General features: G+C 36.8%; 6 protein-coding genes across 8 annotated transcripts in view; 5 read left to right on the top strand and 1 right to left on the bottom strand.

Moving 5' to 3' along the window:
* LOC104712536 (non-specific lipid transfer protein GPI-anchored 22) overlaps window positions 1-20,868 on the top strand; it is an 81,108-nt gene that overhangs the window by 2,696 nt on the left and 57,544 nt on the right. The gene's annotated exons all lie outside the window — the stretch shown is intronic.
* On the top strand, window positions 300-3,126 carry LOC104712551 (plant cysteine oxidase 5). Of its 2 annotated transcripts, none has more exons than XM_010429470.2 (6): window positions 300-596; window positions 1,107-1,382; window positions 1,593-1,738; window positions 2,055-2,208; window positions 2,299-2,502; window positions 2,762-3,126. In XM_010429470.2, exons 2-6 carry the CDS (start codon window positions 1,280-1,282, stop codon window positions 2,881-2,883), a joined length of 729 nt encoding a protein of 242 aa, XP_010427772.1. In that variant the 5' UTR covers window positions 300-596; window positions 1,107-1,279; the 3' UTR covers window positions 2,884-3,126. The 2 variants fall into 2 exon arrangements, 1 of the variants encoding a protein (XP_010427772.1); XR_015566734.1 differs by having other exon boundaries at window positions 336-596; window positions 2,303-2,502.
* On the bottom strand, window positions 3,457-5,119 carry LOC104712549 (uncharacterized). The gene has a single exon (XM_010429469.2). It carries the CDS (start codon window positions 5,040-5,042, stop codon window positions 3,666-3,668), a length of 1,377 nt encoding a protein of 458 aa, XP_010427771.2. The 5' UTR covers window positions 5,043-5,119; the 3' UTR covers window positions 3,457-3,665.
* Window positions 6,599-10,406, top strand: LOC104712548 (uncharacterized). The gene is made up of 6 exons (XM_087466909.1): window positions 6,599-7,299; window positions 7,438-7,558; window positions 7,672-7,730; window positions 7,836-9,410; window positions 9,501-9,627; window positions 9,710-10,406. Exons 2-6 carry the CDS (start codon window positions 7,450-7,452, stop codon window positions 10,309-10,311), a joined length of 2,472 nt encoding a protein of 823 aa, XP_087323035.1. The 5' UTR covers window positions 6,599-7,299; window positions 7,438-7,449; the 3' UTR covers window positions 10,312-10,406.
* Window positions 12,322-19,469, top strand: LOC104712547 (serine/threonine/tyrosine-protein kinase HT1). Of its 2 annotated transcripts, none has more exons than XM_010429468.3 (18): window positions 12,322-12,732; window positions 13,575-13,604; window positions 13,712-13,978; window positions 14,121-14,324; window positions 14,840-15,013; window positions 15,195-15,454; window positions 15,605-15,724; window positions 15,851-15,940; window positions 16,079-16,174; window positions 16,437-16,529; window positions 17,008-17,128; window positions 17,490-17,766; window positions 17,988-18,111; window positions 18,218-18,237; window positions 18,320-18,476; window positions 18,693-18,981; window positions 19,067-19,139; window positions 19,226-19,469. In XM_010429468.3, exons 3-18 carry the CDS (start codon window positions 13,730-13,732, stop codon window positions 19,306-19,308), a joined length of 2,430 nt encoding a protein of 809 aa, XP_010427770.2. In that variant the 5' UTR covers window positions 12,322-12,732; window positions 13,575-13,604; window positions 13,712-13,729; the 3' UTR covers window positions 19,309-19,469. The 2 variants fall into 2 exon arrangements, with proteins under 2 accessions (XP_010427770.2, XP_087320872.1); XM_087464746.1 differs by having other exon boundaries at window positions 12,350-12,732; window positions 15,610-15,724.
* LOC147939107 (uncharacterized) lies at window positions 19,880-20,575 on the top strand. The gene has a single exon (XM_087465858.1). It carries the CDS (start codon window positions 19,880-19,882, stop codon window positions 20,573-20,575), a length of 696 nt encoding a protein of 231 aa, XP_087321984.1.

Here is a 20,868-nt window from a genome sequence, read left to right as displayed (position 1 = left end):
AATGTTTTTTGAGATTCTGTAAAATTTGAGATGATATTTTTAGTTAAAAATACAGAAATTCAAGTATCATGTTTTTTAGGATTTGAAAGAGTTTTTAAATAAATCATATCAACTTCTCTAAAATCTTCAAAAACATTTAAAATTTCATAAAAACTCAAATCACTCGGAATATTAGATCGAATACACCGTCTTAAATATCGACCATCCATCTTTTAATTCAATCACGTTTCTCATGCTTTCATTTTCTAACTCGCACGAGAATGAATTAATTAGTACCAGTGCCTAAGTGTTGTTTGGCCATAAAATAAAGTTATAGTTTGTTCTTGTCCTAGAGAAATCATATGCAGGTGAAATGGAATTGATACGAACCAAAAAAGAAAAAGAAAAAAAGCAAAAGGGGGTTGGAATTGACTATTTTGAAACGTACGGGGAGAGAGAGTGAAGACTTGACGTTTTTAAGTGACTCACAAAGCAAAAAGATCAAATTCTGATTCCTCCTCCTCCTCCTCCTCCGACTAAAAAACACCATTTCCATCATCGTTTCTTTTCCTCCGATTCTCGCCTTTCTTCGGATTATTCACTCTTCTGCTCGAAAGGTCTCTCTCACTCTCTCTCTATATATAACTCTTAACCCATGTTTTGAATTTGAAGCTCACCTTGTCATCTCTATATCATCTCCTTCTCCTTCTAGTTTTAGCTGTTTTCTTCTACTTGCTGCAACAACTCGTAATATATTCAATTTCTCTTGTTCCACTATGTTTTCTAATTTTGATGATATATATGTTTGAATGAATTGGTAGAATCTTCTGGGCACCGTTCAATTCAATTCTGTTCGATTTATATGATTCAGTTTTACCAAAATAACTGACCTAAAATTCTATTCTTGGCAAATTATATGCTCAATTAGGCAGATGCAGTGATTTTGAATTCGATATGTAAGAAAAAGATTAATCCTTTACTTGTTAGAGTTCATCAAAAACACACAACCTTTGTCAGTGTCAGAGACGCACTTTTGGATTTGTATTATCTGTTATTCAGATTTGTTTGTTTCGATTGTGGAGCTCTATAATGAAGTTAATTTTTGTTGTCTTTTTCTCTTCTTTCAGGGCAGTGCTTGAGAATCATTGAAGAAGGTGATCGCTGGTGCTGAAACTGGAAACAGATACACCGTCCGCTCATCTTTGTATTTTAGATAATTCAAAGCTTGACCAGAGCCAAAGAGGGTTAACCAAAGTTAGGAGCTCTCAAGAACTTGGAGTTTTGCTTCCTTTTTCGTATCATGCCGTATTATATTCAGAGGCTTTTCAATACTTGCAAGGCATCTCTCTCATCCAATGGACCTGTGTCTGAGGAGGCCTTAGACAAGGTTCGCAATATGTTGGGTACGACTTCATTTTTGTTCCACTGTCTTGCAAATTTTTCTCTTTCTGCAATCTTGCTTGCTCCCATAATGTTTTTTTTAGCAATGTCTGAATTGCAGTACTAGTTTTGGGTATCACACTCTCTTGTGTTATCATTAGAATACTGTTGTTGTTTATCAGGTTTAATACTTGCGGACCGGACATACTTGATACCTTTATTTATTATTTCAGAGAAAATCAAGCCTTCTGATGTTGGTCTCGAACAGGAAGCACAATTGGTGCGTAACTGGCCTGGTCCTGGGAACGAGCGTAATGGAAACCATCATTCTCTGCCAGCTATAAAATACCTTCAGTTACATGAGTGTGACAGCTTCTCGGTGAGCTAACTTTCTTTTTAGGATGGTATTGCATGTAGCTTTCACCTTCAAAATGGCTATGAACTATTGAGATAAAGGTGGATAGGCTTTAAAATTTATGCAAGGCTGATGATATTTTAGTAGAACTACCTAAGCTAGACGTCCCATGTTGAACCAGATCTCTCATCATGACTAATCTATTTGGTTCCTGGTATGGCCATTACTCGAAGCCATGGAGTAAAACGCTCGGATTTATACTGCTGTTAAACAATGTTCCGAAATGCAAAATTCTTGCTTTTCTTATCTGCTTATTAGGCTTTGATCATTATTTTGTCAGATTGGAATTTTCTGCATGCCACCTGGGTCTATCATACCACTTCATAATCATCCAGGCATGACAGTGCTAAGCAAGCTTGTTTATGGTTCTATGCACGTGAAGTCATATGATTGGGTTGAGCCTGACCAATCAGAGCTAGACGATCCATTACAAGGTAATAGTGACATGTAAACTGCACCAGTGTAACACCCGGGCTATGCAAATTATTTCAAAATGAGTAATTGTTGTTTCCTTTTACTCATAGCAAGACCTGCAAAGCTGGTCAAGGATACTGATATGACTGCCCCTACCCCAGCGACCACTCTATATCCAACAACCGGCGGCAACATTCATTGTTTCAAAGCCATTACTCATTGTGCAATCTTCGACATCTTATCTCCTCCATACTCTTCTACTCATGGCAGACACTGCAATTACTTCCGGAAATCCCCAATACGAGACTTACCTGGTAAAAAAACACAAACTTCAAGAGAAATTTACTTTATAAACTTTATAACTTAATCGCTTAAAAATGCTACTAGATTTCATAATGTTACTACTTTCATAACACTTTGCTGAGGAGTCATGGGTTAAACGTCAAGGTTCTTAATTAGATAAACACAGATATCATGGAACACGCTCATTGTGTGTATTGCTAAACAGATTTTGTTTATGACATTCATTTGTTACTATGGCAATGTTGTTGATGACATCATGTTTGAAACCAGGTGAGATTGAAGTGATGAATGGACAAGTGATCTCAAATGTTACATGGCTCGAAGAGTATCAACCTCCTGATAGCTTTGTGATATGGAGAGTTCCGTACAGAGGTCCTGTGATTAGAAAATGAGATTACAAAAAGGTTTAAGCATATAAGAAAAGAGCAGAAAGAGAAAGGAGCTTACCATCAGGACTCGGGAGAATAATTGGTAAACCATTCAGAGGCTGGCTGCATAATGGTCGGGTTCTTTACATATTTGTGACCACATTAAGTTCCAGCTTATTTCGTTGTATGATAATATGTTTACTACATACAATCTTTATGATTACTTCACTACTAGTTCAATATTATAATTTTTTTGGTCCCTTTTTATATGCAGCTGCGTAAACAAATTGCTCATAAACAGAGTCATATATAGTTTTTATATTGTTTTGTTTTCAATGATCTTTTGCCTGTTTTTATTGCGTGTCTACACACCATTAGCAACCTTGAATTCTTCTGTTGGCCATGAAGAGTAATCAAGAAACTCATGCAGATTTTTGATATAATTGTGCTATGAGAGCTATAGATGCTTTTGAAGTGTTAACCTTTGGTGAGCAAATTCACTAAGAGATGAAGATCAAGATCAGGATCGTGTAAGTACCTACAATAACTCGATCGATACAATGCTTATGACAGTAAAACTCAGATAAATAGGCGTTGTTTAGAATGAAAAACGTTAAGTAAGCACTTGAAAAAGCTAACAGTATGTTTCCTCCACAAAACCATCAAACCACATTCACCAGTTCGATGTTTCACAGAAGTAGTACACGATATGAAAGGGCTCAAAATGTAATAACTAGAAAGAAAAAAAAAACATAAAATCATACTCAAAATTACTCAATGGCAAAACAAGCAAAAAGACGAGATGTTCACTTAGTAGGTTTCCTAAGCACACTCTTCTTCCTCTTCGGTTTCAATCCACCACCAGACTCGTCTTTGGCAATCTTTGTAGTCTTTTTCGCCTTTAACACATCCTTGCTCTTCTCCAGCTTCACAACATCTGGTTTCACCTTCCCCTTGACCGCTACCTTCATCGGTTTCTCAACTTCTGGCTTCAAATTCCCTTTGGCAGCTTTCTTCACCGGTTTCTCAACTTCTGGCTTCAACTTCCCTTTGGCAGCTTTCTTCACCGGCTTCTCACTCTCTGCAACCTCACTGACCTCCTTCTTCCTCTTCTTCATCTTCTTCTCCTCCTTACCCGCAGACTCAACAACAATCTCATCCTTCTCCTCATCACCACCAATCTCATCCTCATCAAGCACCTCGGATACATTACTATCCATATACCTAACCTCATGAATCATACCCTTCTTCTTCTTACCCTTAACCGAAACACTCTTCTCGCTAGAATCATCAGCAACTTCTTCAACTTCACCTTCACCCTTCTTCTCCTCCTTAACCACATTCTTCCCACTTCCAAAAGCATCAATCTTGAGCTTCAAGTCAGGCACAGCCTGGTATATAGGCAATGCCAAACTCTCAGACAACTTCAAATGCAAAGACCTAACGTACTTCCACTTATTAGGCAAAATCTCAACTACTCCATTCAAAGTCGCCATCACATTCTCAGCAATCTCACTACCCTCCATAGACAATTTCCCAACCTTAACAACACTACACGTTCCAGTACTCATGAAGAACATAGCAGAACCACAAGCTTTCTCAATCTGCTCTTTCCAGTTCTTGTGATTCAAATCAACCGCCACAGGAATCTTCTTTCTGAGGAAGAACTTCTTCCCAATCAACCTCGGGAGCAGATGAAGAATCCTCCGATCAGCGAAGAACATGTCGTACGAATCGCAGAGCTTCCTCTTAGCTTCGAACGGCTTGTAATCAGACTTGAGCTTCGACAGCTTAAGAACCTTGGTGATCGGAATATTCTCCGATTTGATCTTCTTCATCGCATCAGCCTTGGTGAGACCGCTCTTAGGTCTATCGTCGATAATGAGACAAATCTCCGGCGAATCTTCCGACGGGTTGATAAGAGGATGAGGCAAAGGGATACGATGAGCGTTCGTACGGGTCGTCTGTGGAATCTTCTTCAGGGTAACGAAGAGGTAGAGGAGCTCGTCTTGCTCGAGAAGTTGAGGCTTCTCTGTTTTTGATTTTTCGCTTCTCCAGTTGATAAGACTATCGATGGCGCTTTTAACGGTCTTGGGACTCACTCTTGACGTCTGCGAAGCGGGAACAAGTTGTTGCTCCGTCTGTTGCGGCGGCGGCGGCGGCGGCGACTCTGTGGTGGTCATTTGAGAGATTTGGGGTAGAGAGCGAGAGAGAGAGAATTAGGGTTTAAGGAGGAGGAAGATCAATCACCAAAGAATGCTCTATATGACTTTAGGATTTATCACCGGTAATAAATGGGCCTAATTTTGTTTTGGGCCCATTTTGTTTTTTAACAAATATGGGCTGAACTTATTTTTAGTTTATTATATTTATCGAAGACTTTTGTTTTGATTGATGATGCTATGCTATCATCGATTTCTAAAAGTCTATGTGGAAATGAAAAGAGGGAATAGAGTAACGACGCTTTATAATTTTGTTGGATTTAGTGGTTTTGGAAATTTATAAATTCTCTACTTTTTGTCAAGGAAAAAATTCACCAAATTATTATTATTATTTTTTATGTCAAACAATTCTTTTAAAAAAAAAAAATATTCACTCAAAATAATATTCTTTTGGTTAGAAATCACAAATAAGAAATATATTATTCTTATATTTATATGAGTCAACCTTTCAACCATGTTTGTTTGTGGTTTGTCATTGTCCCTTTAACTTTTCTTGCTATGTTTTAAATATTTTTTAAACTATGGTGATAATTTAAATGTTTTAACAAACTATAACTACGATTAAAATATTAAATTCTAATAATTTGATATCATCTTCGTATTATTTAGCGAATATATGTTTTGGGATATATATATATATATATACATGTGTGTGGGTGAAAAAAAAAGTTTAGTTAAATAGAAAAATAAATTATTTCTCAAGATTCTGTGGAAGTTTAATTTTCAAGAGCATAAGATAATTAAGCATCATTTTACTATAGACTCTGCATTGTGAGATTCAAGTCTCCTCCATGCGTGTGAAGGCTCCTAGGGCTTCATCTAATTGCTCAGGCATCGTTCTCATATGCTCTACTCTACCTTGGATTCGCTACTTCAAAGCAACTCAACCACAACAACTTCATCTACTCATTTACTCTCTTTTTTTTCTTTCTTTTTAAAACTCTGATTTTGTAAGCTCAAAAGTCCAAACACTAAAAGAAAAAGTTTTAACTTTCAAGTGATCGAATAATAGAATGAAGCATTACAAATATTCAAAGATTATACTATTACGAATGTGGAGCCCGAGTGAGACCCAAAAACTAAATGCACCAAAAAAAAAGAATTGAAAAGATTATAAAAAGATGACATATAGTATAATACTTATACAATGACTGCACTGTATACAATAAAGTCTTTGCCTTTATTTTTCCCTTATTTTTATACACCTGATAAATTGAAACGTTATATGACCTTTTTTAAATTATGTGTTATTTTTGTGTGTCCCCTAAACCAATTCAAATTCTCGCATACGTTTCAAACTAGAAACTGAAAAATAAGCATATACAGTAGCAATCTCGATCTGCATTGGATACCAAATATAAAACATTATCAAAGCTACATTATATTAGATGTGATCATGCTATATAAACAAAAGCCAAAATAGTTGTTGTAAAAAAAAAAAGATTTTTGTGCATGTCGCTAGTGGCTCGTTGGTAGCATTCAAGCATGGGTCAGTGCTTGTGACTACGAGCTCGAGCGATCGAGCACATACACCAAACAAAAAAAAAAAAAAAGATTTTTTTCCTTTTTCGTAAAGAATAAAAAACATAACACTTTCAATAATCCTAAAGGAGGGGAGCTTTCAATGTCCTAAAAAAATTCAAAACTCTCTTTGTCTTCTCTCTCTCTCTCTTCATCTTTGCAACGGCTCTCTCTGTCGTCATTTCAATTCAAACTCTTCTTATCTCTCTCTATTTTTTTTTTTAAAAACGTCTCTGGCTGCTTCTACAATACTTCTTTTAGCTCACTACCCAAATCCCTAATCTCAACTCCCAAAAATTCCCAATCTCTAATCTGTTTTGAGCTTTCCTGATCTTACCCATTACGCAAAAACCCCAAATTTTTCTCTTTCGATTTATTTTGTTTGATTTGATTAAATCTTATTTTGTGTGTTTTATGTTCTTCCTCCGTCGTTTGATATTCTTCAGTGCGATTGTGAGCGAGAGAGATTAAAGTGGAGAGCTTTAGTTGATTCTTAGGGAAGAAGATCGTCTAGCGCCATAGTCTTTTTTCGATTTGGCTCGATCCAATTTGCAAAAACACATCTGGCTTCTCATTTCGCTGAATTGGGTAATCTTTAATAAGTGTTTCTGCAAATTACACTTACTGAATTGATCCATAAGTAACCAAAAAAAAAATGAGATCTTTGGCATTCTGATAAAGATAGAAACTGAGAGAGGTAAAATTATTTCATTCCTGATCTAATTTCCTTTAAAATTTTGGTCTTCTTTTGGTTTTGTCTGATGTTGTTATGATGGGATCCAGTGTCTTGTAAGTACATTTCATTGAAACTGACTCAGTTTTTGTGATCTCATAGGTGGAATTTAAGATGGACGTTGTTGAGAGGAAAAGACCTAGAGGAGCGTTTCTAAATCTGTTTGATTGGCATGGCAAATCCAGGAAGAAGCTTTTCTCATCCAATCTCTCCCAACTCTCTGGTTTCTTCTTCATTCTTTTTTGTTTTCTATGTATACAAAAATGTTTGTTGTATATATATAACCTAAGGTAATACAGTTCAATTAATCAAAAGTTTATTTTTTTTTATATACAGAAGAATCTAAGCAAGCAAAAGAGAATGTTCAAAACCCCTCTATGACGCCGCATTCTGTTGTAAGCCTTTGCTCAATACCGTTTTCCTTGTTTTATGCAATGCTTTATTTGTCAGACATGAACTTATTGTGTTCTCTGGTGTGTGGTGTGATTCTGTTTTAACAGTTTGAGGTTGATCAATCTGTCAAGAACTCAACTTACAACCCGAGAAGTGACTCGAGCTGTTGTGCTTCATCTGTAACTAGTGATGATGGAAATGTGGTTAAAGCACCGAGTGTGGTAGCCAGGCTTATGGGTTTAGAGGGTTTACCGCTACCAAACGTTTTGGAACCACGGGTTAATAATCCTGATCTTGATCCATACTTTCTCAGATCCTCCCGCCAGGCAAGCACCACTTGGGATGCTAATGTTGATCATCAGAGTGGATTCGATGGCGGTTCTTGGGATCATTTGGATTCAAGAACAAGTAAAGGGCCGCGTAAGCGGATGATTGAGCGGTTTCAAACCGAAACCTTACCACCAAGATCAGCTAAACCGATCTCTGTCACTCACAACAAGCTCTTGTCTCCAATAAGGAACCCTGGATTTGTTCCATCTAGGAACCCTGCTTATGTTATGGAAGCTGCTTCAAGAATGATGGAGCAAAGTCCACGGATGATTGCAAGAACACGGGTGGTGTCATCGTCTGATTCTTCGTCGCCAGTTCCATTGAGGATTCGTGATTTTAAAGAGAAACTAGAAGCTGCACAGAAAATGTCAAGTTCAGTTCCTCAAATCTCTTCTAATGATACTCGCAACAGTAGGCACCTAAGAGGAGATCAAAACGAGAAGAAAGCTACAGTATTGGGGAAAAGCAGCTGTGATGGGTTGAAAGGTGAAGTGAAGCCACCTTCTTTCTCTGCGCAAGCAAAGGCCAGTAGTAACAAGAAGCAAGACAGCTCAACAATGTCATCAAGTGGCAACAAGAGGATGTCTACGGGACAAAAGGAGAAAGTGGAAGCAAAAAATAGGGCGGTTAAAAGCCAAAACAGTATCAAAGGATCTTCCTTGAGCACCGGGAAGAATGTGCTTAAGCAGAACCACCAGAAACAGAACTGCAGAGACAATCAGCAATCCAGGAAAGTAATGAACAAAGTAGTAAATAAGGTTATTGTGGAAAGTGGGTCTATATCGAAGAGCCCTGGATTTACTATGGCATCAGCAGAAAAAACCTCTTCTTTACCTTTATCCCGCAAAAAGAGTCTTCCTCGAAACAAAAAGCCGCGGAATGGAGTGCAAGAATCGATAATATATGAAGATAAGCGGATCAAAAGGGGTGAAAAGTCGATAAAATGTAACATTTCCAGTGATGGAGACTCGAGTATGAGTAAAGATGATCAGAAAAGGGACATGGATGTGATATCTTTCACTTTCTCATCTTCGATCAAAGGTTTATCATCTCATTCACAAGGAACCAAACAAGATGCAGACTCTGCTGTGAAGTTCAATGTGATAGGAGGTGACTCTTTAAATGCTCTTTTGGAGCAAAAACTCAGGGAGTTGACCTCGAAGATTGAATCATCGAACTCTAGCTTGATCCAAGAAGAGTCTTTGAGTTCCATTTCAAAGGATAGAGCGAATGGGATGGTTTCATCGCCATCAAAATATAGTGAATTGACTCGTAGCAGTCTTGATAAAGTTGTAACAGAGAGTGAATCTGTTTCTGACTGCACTTCATTCTTTAACAACCAGAAAGTCCAGGTTAGTTTCGATAAACTGCAGCTTCACTATTCTATCATATCAAATGCTTACTAGTCTCTGAGAAAATCTTGTCTTTTTTTCTCCTTACAGAAGAAGAAGATGATGATACAGGGAGAAGAACAAGAAGGTAGTAGCATCACCACTCTTACAGAAGCCGATGATTTTGCACTCTCCTGCAGCAAGAGCATCTCTGATTGCAGACATGACAGAGAATATGGTATGTCTTTGTGAATATATGTCTGAATTCACACCAAATAGTCTTGGCAGTTAAATAAGCTGAATGTTGTTGGTAATTTCAGGCATGAAAGAGAGTTCATCAGATCAAGAGCTCACTTGGGTTTCATCAAACGAGTCCCAGCACACTTTAGATGAAACAGATTCATCAACACTCGATTGGGAGCTCGAGTACATAACCGAGATACTCAACTCTGGACAGCTCATGTTTCAAGACTTGGCCTCAGGGACAATCACTAATGAATCATTATTACCCTCGAGTCTCTTTGATGAAATGGAACGCTCTCGAGAAGCTGCGATGTCAACGAAGACAGAAAGAAAGGCACTTTTCGAATGTGTGAATCAGTGCCTAGCGGTGAAATTTGAAAGGATGTTAATTGGAACCGGCAAAGGGATGATGATGTCAGGTGGGGTTTTGTTGGAACATAGAGATCTGTTGGCTGAAGAACTGAACAGAGAAGTAAAAGGGTTGAAGAAGATGAGAGAGATGATGATCGACGAGCTTGTGGATCATGATATGAGCTGTTTCGAAGGGAGGTGGATTGGTTACGAAAGAGAGATGTTTGAGGAAGGCATTGATATTGAAGGAGAGATTGTTTCCGCTTTGGTTGATGATTTAGTTAGTGATCTTTTCTCTAATAGTAGTGTTTTTAAACGGTCGTTGTAACTTGTACTATTGTCTTTTGTTTTTTTTTAAGAAGCTTCTTGTGATTCTGAAATTGTCTGGATGAAGTTAAGTGGTCAGCATATACGGCGGCTAAAGAAGACGTGTCACTCTACCATTTGTTTGATCTTCAACGAATGAATAGCCGAAACTGGCTCTTTATTTTTTCATTTTTGGGATTCGGTTTAACCGAACAAACCAGTTATTAGTATAGCATATTACTGAAATTTTTTATATAGAGTCAAGGTGTCGGTGGCAAAATGACGAGGGCACCAGCACTTGCGTTCCTCATTTTCGGCTTATAAAGTGGGTTGATGAAATAATTTCCTCATTAATTGCCAAAAAGAATTATTACCGGAGATAAAAAGATGGTTTAGATGGTGTGTTTTTCTTTGGATCTGAATGGTAATTGCGGTTGGGGTGGTCAAATTCGTCAGCGGTTTAATCTACCCTAAAAATAGTCTGCAGTTGGTCCGTAGCGGTTTTTTCTCTGTATCTTTTAGACCGCACAACTGCGGAATACATTTGATGAATGGTAAATAAAAAACAGTGTAGTTTATAAACGGATTTATCCGCCCCAACCGCTGCAACCATTCACTTCAACAAATTTTAATCCTTATTACTATTTTCAGTATGGTCTTACAATCACCGATCCAATGCTTTTGGAAAATATATTTTCTTGATAAAAACTGATATAGTGTTTTACCGAAAAACTATTATCCCTATAATTATCACATCCATTTGACTAGTTTCTTCATCAAATTTGATATTGTTTTTATCATCAAAACCCATTATATCTATCTATAATTAAACTAAAACATAGATACCGATAAAATGTTAAATAGATTCTAAATATTTTTAGGTTTGCTAATAGTTGTATTTTGGTCAAAATGGTTAAAGTGGGGTTGTAAACATGAGAATTCATTTTCGTTTTAATTAGTTGGTTATTAGAATTATTCGAAGAATATTAAACTTTGGCTAAACAAAAAACATTAACCGGGGAAAAAGGAAAAAAGAAAAAAAAGGAATAGATTCGATGATAATGTTCCACGTGCAAGTTTTTTTTTTTCCTTCAAATCTAATTGACCTTGACGTGATCCACTTTTATTTAAATTTTCTCTAATTTTTTTTATAACTAAATTTGCCATAATTGCACAACAAATAGTCATCATCATCAGTACGTCATTAGATTTAAAAGTAACAGGTCCTGTTTCTAATGTTTAACCCTCCTCTATCATTTTTTTTGTTATTCAATTATCGTAGATTCAATTTTAGTACATCTGAGGTTCGTTAATTTGGATGCAAATGTTTGCACGATTAAAAATGTTGAAAGGGTTAAAAAAAATATCCAACCAACTTATACCATTTAAATGGAAAGGGTTAAAAAAGTTAAAAAAAAACTATTCAATCCATTCAATTTAAAAAATAAATTAATTCTACAATAAAATTGTTCAATTTGTTGATCTACTATTTCGAAAATAATTGTGTTGAATAATATTCAAATCCAATTTTATTCAGCTTAATATTTTTTAACTTTTTCAGTTTTAACCAACAATTTGTAGTCTTATTGTTTTTCAAAAGTACTTTCATATTTTTTTTAGTAACAAAAGAATCATAACAATAGGAAAAGTATGATAATAATTTTTAAAAATCCGAAATTAGATCAAAGTACATTCTTGATTAGTACTTTGAGTAGATTAATTAACTAAGATCCACTATAATAACTCAAAAAAGTCATGTACTACATTCAATGAATAAAGATCATCTCACTTTTAATTGGTATATATGTGTTGTCAAAAAATTAATGTATGTGCTAATTTTTCTTTCTTTTTATAAAATTTATGTATTATTGACCAAAAAAAAAAAGAGAGTAAAAAGATGCATAATAAGATTTATTACCATCACCGCCAATCAAAAAAGAAAGAAAAGCGACGGTGGTGATTCACGAGAGCTGCCAGCTGTCTATCGGAGAGAGGTGCATCTACTTTATGACACGTGACTCATCAACTTCGCACGTGACTTGGCCATCGTCACTTGTTTTGGGGGGGGGGTCAGTCGTCGTCTCTCTTCTTCTTCTTCCTCTCCTTTCCCTCGTCTTCATCACTTTCCTAAATATCCCATCACTCTCTCTCTCTCTCTCTTTCTTTTGGTCCCTCAAAATCAAAATCTAAAAAAACCACTGTATAATAATATCCCAATTGTAATAGTAGTTCTTATTAAATTCAAATCAAAGCACACACATACATATATGTGTGTGTGAAACTCATAGCTCTTTTTTTTGCCTTTGATCGGGATTTTTTTTTTTTTGTACGCTGCATCTGTCTTCAACAGTGAGATCGAGTTCGTTGTTTTATGCAGTTTGATTTCGTTTATTTATTCGAATCGGGAGTTCGATCGGAATTTGAATGCGTGGATCTGATTACGGTGATTTTTTCAAAAACCCCTTTCTCTACTTTTTTTTTTTTTTCCTTAAATGCTCATCATTGGAATTGTGATTTCATTTGGTTTTTATCTTTGTGACACTTCGTGCTGTGTATTGGATCGGTCTTAGGTGGGGTTTTCTAGATAGTTGTATCGGTTTTTAAAAGTTTGGTGGGTTTTGCGTTAGGATTGGTTTAGCGTTGAAACTGAGTTTCTGGGTAGATCGCACTTTATGAACTGCTATATACGGGAGTAAATTTATGTAGAATTGTGGATATTTTAGTACCTGGGGATTTTCGTGGGATCTATATATATGTTGGTTTTGCTCTACTCAATTACTCAGATTCTGTCGTTGACTTGAGAGTGATATTGGATTATGAGAGTGAGAATGTGAGATTCTCTTCTTCTTATTGAAAATGCTGATGGTTTCCTTATCTTTAAGTCTTTAGTTTCCGCTTCTTGTTTTGTGTTTTTGGCTCATAAGGAATCATTTTTGTGCATTCATCCAGTGAGACATTTAGGATTGATCATTTAGATTTTTTTTTTCCCCTAGACTTTGAGGAGATCGGAATAGCTTCAATCATTTGAGACAGACGATGCAAAGGCATCAAAAGACTAGTAGTTTGACTAATGCACACATCGAACTGGTGTAATTTTGAATTTGTCTCTAGTTGGCAATGGTTGTGATGTGAGAAAACAAGTGCAAATAGTTTCTTTCTGTAATCTTTGTATTTATGCATTTGAAATTGTTAAGTGAATTCATTGAAATCTCCGCCTTCTTTATTTCCGTTTTTTCGATACCATCATAGTTTTTATTTACCATTTTTTCGTTTCTGTGAACGCAGATCGAATGACCTTCAGATTAAGGGCTAGTGGTAAATGAAGTTTGCTTCTCATTTCTCAATATTTTGGTCTCTAGGATTTCCTTCTTTTATCTACTATATTCCTCTTATGTAATAAGTAGGGGTTGATATAACTATAGGCATCAAGGAAATTGGCAATGGGAGAGACGGGAGATGATGCTGGGCCATCAGAGCAAGGACCTTCTAATCAAACCTGGTGGCCTTCAGAATTTGTGGAGAGATTTGGTTCTGTTTATCTGGAATCGCAAGAAGAGACCTCTAGTACTAAAGACTCACCTAGAAATCTTGGGCAAGATGGGCTGCCATCTTGTACTGCGTCGAATATCCTCTGGAGTACTGGTTCGCTTTCTGAGCCGATCCCAAATGGCTTCTACTCTGTGATCCCAGTAAGCTACTTTTAGGTTTATATTAGCTGTATTCAATGATGTTTCAGTGAGATGTATTCGAACTCGGTTAACTTGTGTTATCTGTCAAAAGTCTTTTTCTTTTTGCTTCCTTTAACAATGTTTATATTTAATTTTTCTACAGGATAATAGATTGAAACAGCTATTTAATAGCATTCCTACATTGGAAGATCTTCATGCTCTGGGTGACGAAGGTCTAAAGGCAGATGTGATTCTTGTTGATTTTCAGAAAGATAAAAAGCTTTTCAGGCAAAAGCAGCTGATTACCAAACTTGTCAGTGGATTGAACTCAAAGCCAGCTACCATTATCAAGAAAATTGCTGGACTGGTAAGTGGTTGAATTTCTTTGTATAAATGTTCAATGTATCTCTGCGTCATATATTTGTTTCCTGTATGAAATCACTAAATAACCATATTGTTTCCATTTAAATTGCATGCAAAGATAGTGAACATAAATGGATAAACTTGAGGTAGGAAGAGTTGTGACTAGATGTCTGTCTAATGAAAAGTGATTTTGAGAGTGCCCGTTACAATACTAAGATAGAGGCCACATGATCTTAACGTCTTCTTTGTTTTCTATATTGTGAAACTATCAATATATTTCTGTTTTGTTTCAAGATAAACACCCATAGACTACATAGTTTCTTTCCCTTATTCTTTCTCTAGTTGTGCTTACTTGGAAAAAATCGTTATTAGGGAATATGTATTTTTGTTTGCTTGGCATCCCATTTATTAGTCTCTACAGGAACATCAAAATGTTATAGATGCAGTAAGAGCAGGCATTTCATAATTCTTGCTGACTCCTTTTAGTTATCTGAAATCTTTTGTCGAAATGTCTGGCAGGTAGCAGATGTTTATAAGCAATCAACTCTCCAAAGTCCGGCAAAAACTACACAATCATTTGAAAACTGTGGTATTCAACTGCTAGGACAGATCAAGCATGGTTCTTGTCGTCCTCGAGCAATCTTGTTTAAAGTTTTAGCTGATACCGTTGGTCTTCAAAGTAGGCTTGTAGTGGTAAGTGCTAAGTACCATACAACAATGTGATCCCTGGTCTTGAGAATCACTCCATATTTGCATATGATGATTAGTTTTGATAAATGTTATTCTCGAGAAAAAATATTCGTCATGACTTAAAGTCCGAATATTTTGACCACCTTTAATCATGCTATGCATTTTGGTTGATTTGTTTGATCAGGGTTTGCCAAGTGATGGAGCTGCTGAGAGTGTGGACTCGTTTAGTCATATTTCTGTCACGGTTCTGCTGAATTCTGTGGAAATGCTGGTTGATCTAATGCGATTTCCTGGTCAGCTTATCCCTCTATCAACCAAGGCAATTTTTATGAGTCATATGTCAGCGGCAGGGGAAAGTGATTCTGCAGAGAATGACTCTTGCGATTCACCTTTGGAGCCAAACAGTCCCATGTTTGGTTATCCAGAGAGAATTGACCATGAAAAGTAAGTAGATATTGAAGTTCGAAATTGTAAAATCTCACTGCATGAACATCCATTAACTATATAAGTATAGTGTGCACCATATTTTACTACACCTTTGTTCAATACTCAGTGTTTTTGCCTACAGAGTTTCTAATTGTTGTTGTTGTACAGTGCAGAAAAAGATGAAAACCTTTCGTTGCACAGGAAACTGGATGGGTCTCCAAATGTGTCTGGTCCACCGTCTAGGAATATGCTATTACGATCTGCCTCTACGCTAGAGAGGAAATTAAGGTGATAAGCCTAGTTGTTATTATTATGTTTCTGTGCTAGCCAACCCCAGGTTTGAAGATAGCTTCTGTTAAATCGAGGAATGGAATAGATAACCTTATGTCATTCATATTATCTTTTATTCTCCAGTTTCTCACAGAGCGAGTCAAACATGGCTAACGAGTTTTGGCGGCAGAGCCGGAGAAAGGTCATTGCTGATCAGCGGACTGCTAATTCCAGGTTACCCTCATCCCTGTTGAATTGTATATGTATATGCATTTTGAAACCAAGTAACTTGTTGTTTGATTTTCCCACACTCATAATTCCAGTCTTCTAATTTCTTAGATCTTTCTTTTTTTATTTATATCGCGGCTACAGTCCCGAACATCTTTCCTTCCGAGCCCGTACGAGGTCCATGCTAAGTGGCGACAAGAACTTGGCACGAGATTTCACCAGTGATGCTGCCACATCAAGGTTAGTTAAGGTTTTTGTCCTTTGCAACTTGTATATGCTGGAGAGGTTTTTCGCAAATTTGATATTTGCTTCTTTTTTTTTTTTTTTTTTTTTTTAATATGCAATTATTGCTGCAAGAGGGTATGGTGTTTGTTGGTGTCTGGTTTAGTGCTTACCGAGATCTTTCGTCTAGTTTTTGCTTTAATAAAATGGTGTCAGAAACTTAGATCTGGTGCCTTAAGTTTGTTAAAAAAATCCTTATGTATTCAGTTTTCATGTGCAGCTGTAAATCTGTTGGAGGAGCGAAATTGGAAACTAAGAGAATAAGGAGGAGAAGTATTAGTATAACTCCTGAGATTGGCGATGATATTGTCAGGTGGGTGTCTAGTTTATCTCTCATTGAACTTCATGTGCATGGTAAAGCTAGTAAAATGTTTTTTTAACTATCTGCATCCTGGTTACATATATAGTTCCCCTCGTTAACAAGCTTCTCTGGTTTCAATATATCGTTATTTTCCGTTGATAGGTTGCAGTTTCTCAGTTTCACCTTGTCTTTATTATCAGTTGTGATTTCATATATGCAAGATTCGGATAAAATTAGTGGTACAATCTCTTATGGAAAATATCAAAAGAATGCAAAGAGAGGGCATTCTTTTTCTTAGTTGGGATCACATATCAGCACGAGCACATGATTATAACATTCCATATATGGAACTAAATTTTTAAGCAATTGCAATGATTGTTACCACTCATTAAGATTTATAGGCCATTAACTATTTGGAACACGGAGCTCCAGTTTTGTGTTTATTTTATTGATAACTTTATTTTGAGAGTTAGCTGTTAATCTTTTTCAGGGCAGTACGAGCGATGAATGAAGCTTTGAAGCAGAATCGCCTCTCAAAAGAGCAAGGGGATGATGGTTCTTCTCCTAGCTCTCCAAATGACAGAACCGATGGCTCCTATCTCCAGAAAAATGTACGTTAAGCTTATTAATATATACATCATTGGAATATTTTGAGAAATTTGATTATGCTGTGCTAGCTTGTAAACATAGAAGCGAAACTACTGAAAATAATAAAACTTGGGCTGCAACAGCATTTTATGTCTCTTTTTTTTTCTCATCGACTAAGTTGAAACAGGACGATATGAAAGAGAAATCCTAGGAAAATGCTGTGTTTTGATCCGTAGGAAATCAAATTCCGTGTTTCAACAACAAGGACAATAATGAACTTCAAGTGGATTGCAACATACTTAAATTATGATTCTTGGAAACGATCACTCATTTTAGATAACGACTTGTGAAATTTGTGGCTTAACTAGACTTTTCTGCTTCTAGGTCTCTGGTTTTCATCTTGATGCCCATGACCAAGTTTCTGGTGGAAGGTCGACACTTTCGAGGGAACCACTAGATCCGCAGAAGGCAATCTCACTACCATCTTCTCCCCAGAACTACCGAAGCCAATATGAACAAAGTGGATCGTCAAATCGTAATATAAGCCACATCTGGGATAAAGTATTGGGATCTCCCATGTTCCAGAATAAACCATTATTACCATATGAAGAATGGAACATAGACTTCTCCGAGTTGACTGTTGGGACACGTGTCGGAATTGGTAAGGATCTTTAGCTCAATGGTTATGTACTGGGTTTATGCGTTCTTGTCAAATTGTTGGCCATAAATTTCCTGAAAAGAAAATTGAATGTGGCTTACATCCAGTGTTTCTTGATTATCCTTCCGAAAAGAAATCGCCGATCATTTTGTAATCTTTGGTCACCAAAGCTTTTTATTTAATATTAGCATTCGAACTAAAACTTCGTTGTTGATTTCGTCCAGGTTTTTTTGGAGAAGTCTTTCGTGGGATCTGGAATGGGACAGATGTCGCGATCAAAGTGTTCCTTGAGCAAGACCTTACAGCTGAGAACATGGAGGATTTCTGCAATGAGATATCAATTCTTAGGTATGTCAATAGGCTTTCACTGTTTTATTCAAATTTAGCAATAACATTTTGACTTGTCTTCTGACATTCTTTCCTGTATTCTCCTTCTGCATCCAATGACTACCAGCCGACTTAGACATCCCAATGGTACTCATCTATCTCTATGAATTTCCATTGTAAGATTTTAGTATATGATTTTATTAACGCAGGCATCTTCGTCCTCGTGTAGTTATACTATTCCTTGGAGCATGCACAAAGCCTCCACGATTATCACTGATCACTGAGTACATGGAAATGGGATCTTTGTATTATTTGCTCCACTCGAGTGGACAAAAAAAGAGGTTAAGCTGGCGGAGGAAGCTAAAGATGCTGCGTGACATTTGCAGGTAATTTCATCTTCCGTACGAAACCGTGTATTCTTCTTTTCAACATAATATGTTGTATTTTTTTAGTTGATAAAAACATAATATGTGGTGAATATTGGTTTGACGAGAATGCAATAACACACTTTCAAATAGGACCTGGAATTGTGTCTCGATGAGAAAGTTTCGTAAGCATTTGTTGTATCAATAAACAGCGTTTAACTTGTAAAATGTTGCTAGGGGATTGATGTGCATACACCGGATGGGGATAGTACACCGAGATATAAAGAGTGCAAACTGTCTTTTGAGCAACAAATGGACTGTCAAGATCTGTGATTTTGGGCTCTCGAGAATAATGACAGGCACAACAATGAGAGACACAGTCTCTGCAGGAACTCCGGAGTGGATGGCTCCTGAACTTATCCGCAATGAGCCCTTTTCAGAAAAGTGCGATATCTTCAGCTTGGGTGTAATAATGTGGGAACTCTGCACTTTATCCAGACCTTGGGAAGGAGTACCGCCTGAACGGGTAACATTACTGAACAAAAAGAGGACTCCTTAGTGAGACATTTATAGATATACATATATGTAATAAGTTTCTAAATATTTATCAGGTTGTTTATGCTATTGCTTACGAGGGAGCTCGGCTTGAGATTCCTGAAGGACCACTAGGAAAGCTTATTGCAGGTCTTATGACTCCTCATTGTTCCTGAATCTTGGTTTGGGTTAATGGAATATTCTTTTCTGATGATGTGTTGTCTCTTGTTTTGTAGATTGTTGGACAGAACCGGAACAAAGACCGAGTTGCAATGAGATACTCTCTCGTTTGTTGGATTGCGAGTATTCGCTTTGCTAACTTCTCTCAATCTTCTTCCTTCTGTGAATATAAACTTTGCAGTAAGAGAGTTTTTTTGTTTGTTTTGAATATTGTTGGCCTTTCTTCTCTGAGTTTGTACAAAAAAACTTTGGCGCTTTCACATCCACAAATGCTTTGTGGAACTCTTTTCCGTTTGATCATTGCAAATTCCTAAAATCAAAACCTTTTAAACAGAAAAAAAAAAAAAAAAAAAGAAAAAGAAGAAGTAGACTTGTGAATTTTACAAGAAGTGAGAAAACTAGCTCATTCTTACACTGTAAATGTTCAAGCGTCTTTTCCCTTTTTCTCTTTACGTCATATTGGAAAATGGTTGTGATGTTACTGTATAGAATTGAGGCTTATTACGAAGAATGTAAACCCATAACATAAGGTGGCACGCAATTTGTCATACAGACATTTGGCCAGAGAGAATGGATGTTCAAGGTGTCCTCATGAGGAAGAATCCATCAATCACCTCTTGTTTCAGTGCACTTATGCTCGACAAGCTTGTGCACTTTCACCTGTTCCCGCTCCTCTAGGAGGTACATGGTCTAATTCTTTCTATGCCAATATGGATCATGTTTTGAATATTAGGACACAACTCCCACAGCTAGAAGGACTTGACAGAATTATTCCTTGGTTATTGTGGAGACTGTGGAAGGCTAGAAATGATTTCGTTTTTAATGGGAAGAACTTCAATCCTAACGATACGGTTAAGAAAGCTCTGGAGGATGCTGATGAGTGGAACCAGAGGAACAGCACGATGGAAACAGAGGGAAGACAGTCCGGTATGAGAGCATTGAGAAATGCTAAATGGAACCCGCCTCCAAGCACCTGGGTAAACTGTAATATTGATGGTGCATGGATTGGTGAAAACGCCCAAGGTGGTACGGGATGGGTTCTTCGAGACTCAGATGGTGAGGTTTTATGGTTGGGATCACAGGCCATCCGTAAGGATAGATCAGCTCTGGAAGTCGAATTGGAAGCAATAAGAAGGGCTCTAGCGACTGTGATTCGTCTCAACTATGATCGTATCATTCTTGAGTCAGACTCTTTAGGAGCAGTCAACTTGATTAATAATGCAGAAATCTGGCCAGTATTTGCTCCAATGCTCCAAGACATCTACGATCTGCTTCTCAACATTAAAGAGTTCAAAGTAGTCTTTTCCTCAAGGGAATGTAATCGAGTGGCTGATAGAGTAGAAGGGAACTTCTTTCTTTTGAGAATTATGACCCCAAGTTATACTTGTAGAGCTTTATTGGATTAAAAGTGTTGTAAGGGAGGATAAATCTTGTATAACTTATTTAGGTAAATGAAAGTTGAAGTTGAGCCAAAAAAAAAAAAAAAAAACCCATAACATAAAGGTTTGTTCCCCTGCTTTGCATTTGCTATCTATAAAGGTTACAGACAAGAAAACCATGTTTCAAATATATGAATTGTCGTTTATATTCCGTGCCTTTAAGACACAAACAGATTTTTTTTTTTTTTTTTAATCGACTGATCTATATAATAATAACAATCCGAATAAATGCGACCAACAGTTATGTTTTTTCAATCGTA

The sequence above is a fragment of the Camelina sativa genome, chromosome 9 (genome assembly GCF_030686135.1).
Source record: "Camelina sativa cultivar CO46 ecotype springtype chromosome 9, ASM3068613v1".
Lineage (NCBI taxonomy): Eukaryota > Viridiplantae > Streptophyta > Magnoliopsida > Brassicales > Brassicaceae > Camelina > Camelina sativa.
The sequence above is the reverse complement of the archived record's forward strand: the minus strand, read 5'-3'. Positions and strand labels throughout refer to the sequence as shown.

Excerpts from the sequence above, each read along its gene's own strand:
- LOC104712551 (XM_010429470.2), top strand. The coding sequence starts at position 1,280 with ATGCCGTATTATATTCAGAGGCTTTTCAATACTTGCAAGGCATCTCTC. Across the intron at positions 1,739-2,054 it reads ATGAGTGTGACAGCTTCTCG|ATTGGAATTTTCTGCATGCC; the intron begins GTGAGCTAACTT and ends TTATTTTGTCAG. Across the intron at positions 2,503-2,761 it reads CCCAATACGAGACTTACCTG|GTGAGATTGAAGTGATGAAT; the intron begins GTAAAAAAACAC and ends GTTTGAAACCAG.
- LOC104712549 (XM_010429469.2), bottom strand. The coding sequence starts at position 5,042 with ATGACCACCACAGAGTCGCCGCCGCCGCCGCCGCCGCAACAGACGGAG.
- LOC104712548 (XM_087466909.1), top strand. The coding sequence starts at position 7,450 with ATGGACGTTGTTGAGAGGAAAAGACCTAGAGGAGCGTTTCTAAATCTG. Across the intron at positions 7,559-7,671 it reads CAATCTCTCCCAACTCTCTG|AAGAATCTAAGCAAGCAAAA; the intron begins GTTTCTTCTTCA and ends TTTTATATACAG. Across the intron at positions 9,411-9,500 it reads TTAACAACCAGAAAGTCCAG|AAGAAGAAGATGATGATACA; the intron begins GTTAGTTTCGAT and ends TTCTCCTTACAG.
- LOC104712547 (XM_010429468.3), top strand. The coding sequence starts at position 13,730 with ATGGGAGAGACGGGAGATGATGCTGGGCCATCAGAGCAAGGACCTTCT. Across the intron at positions 17,129-17,489 it reads GCTCCTATCTCCAGAAAAAT|GTCTCTGGTTTTCATCTTGA; the intron begins GTACGTTAAGCT and ends TTCTGCTTCTAG. Across the intron at positions 18,112-18,217 it reads AATGAGATATCAATTCTTAG|CCGACTTAGACATCCCAATG; the intron begins GTATGTCAATAG and ends AATGACTACCAG.
- LOC147939107 (XM_087465858.1), top strand. The coding sequence starts at position 19,880 with ATGGATCATGTTTTGAATATTAGGACACAACTCCCACAGCTAGAAGGA.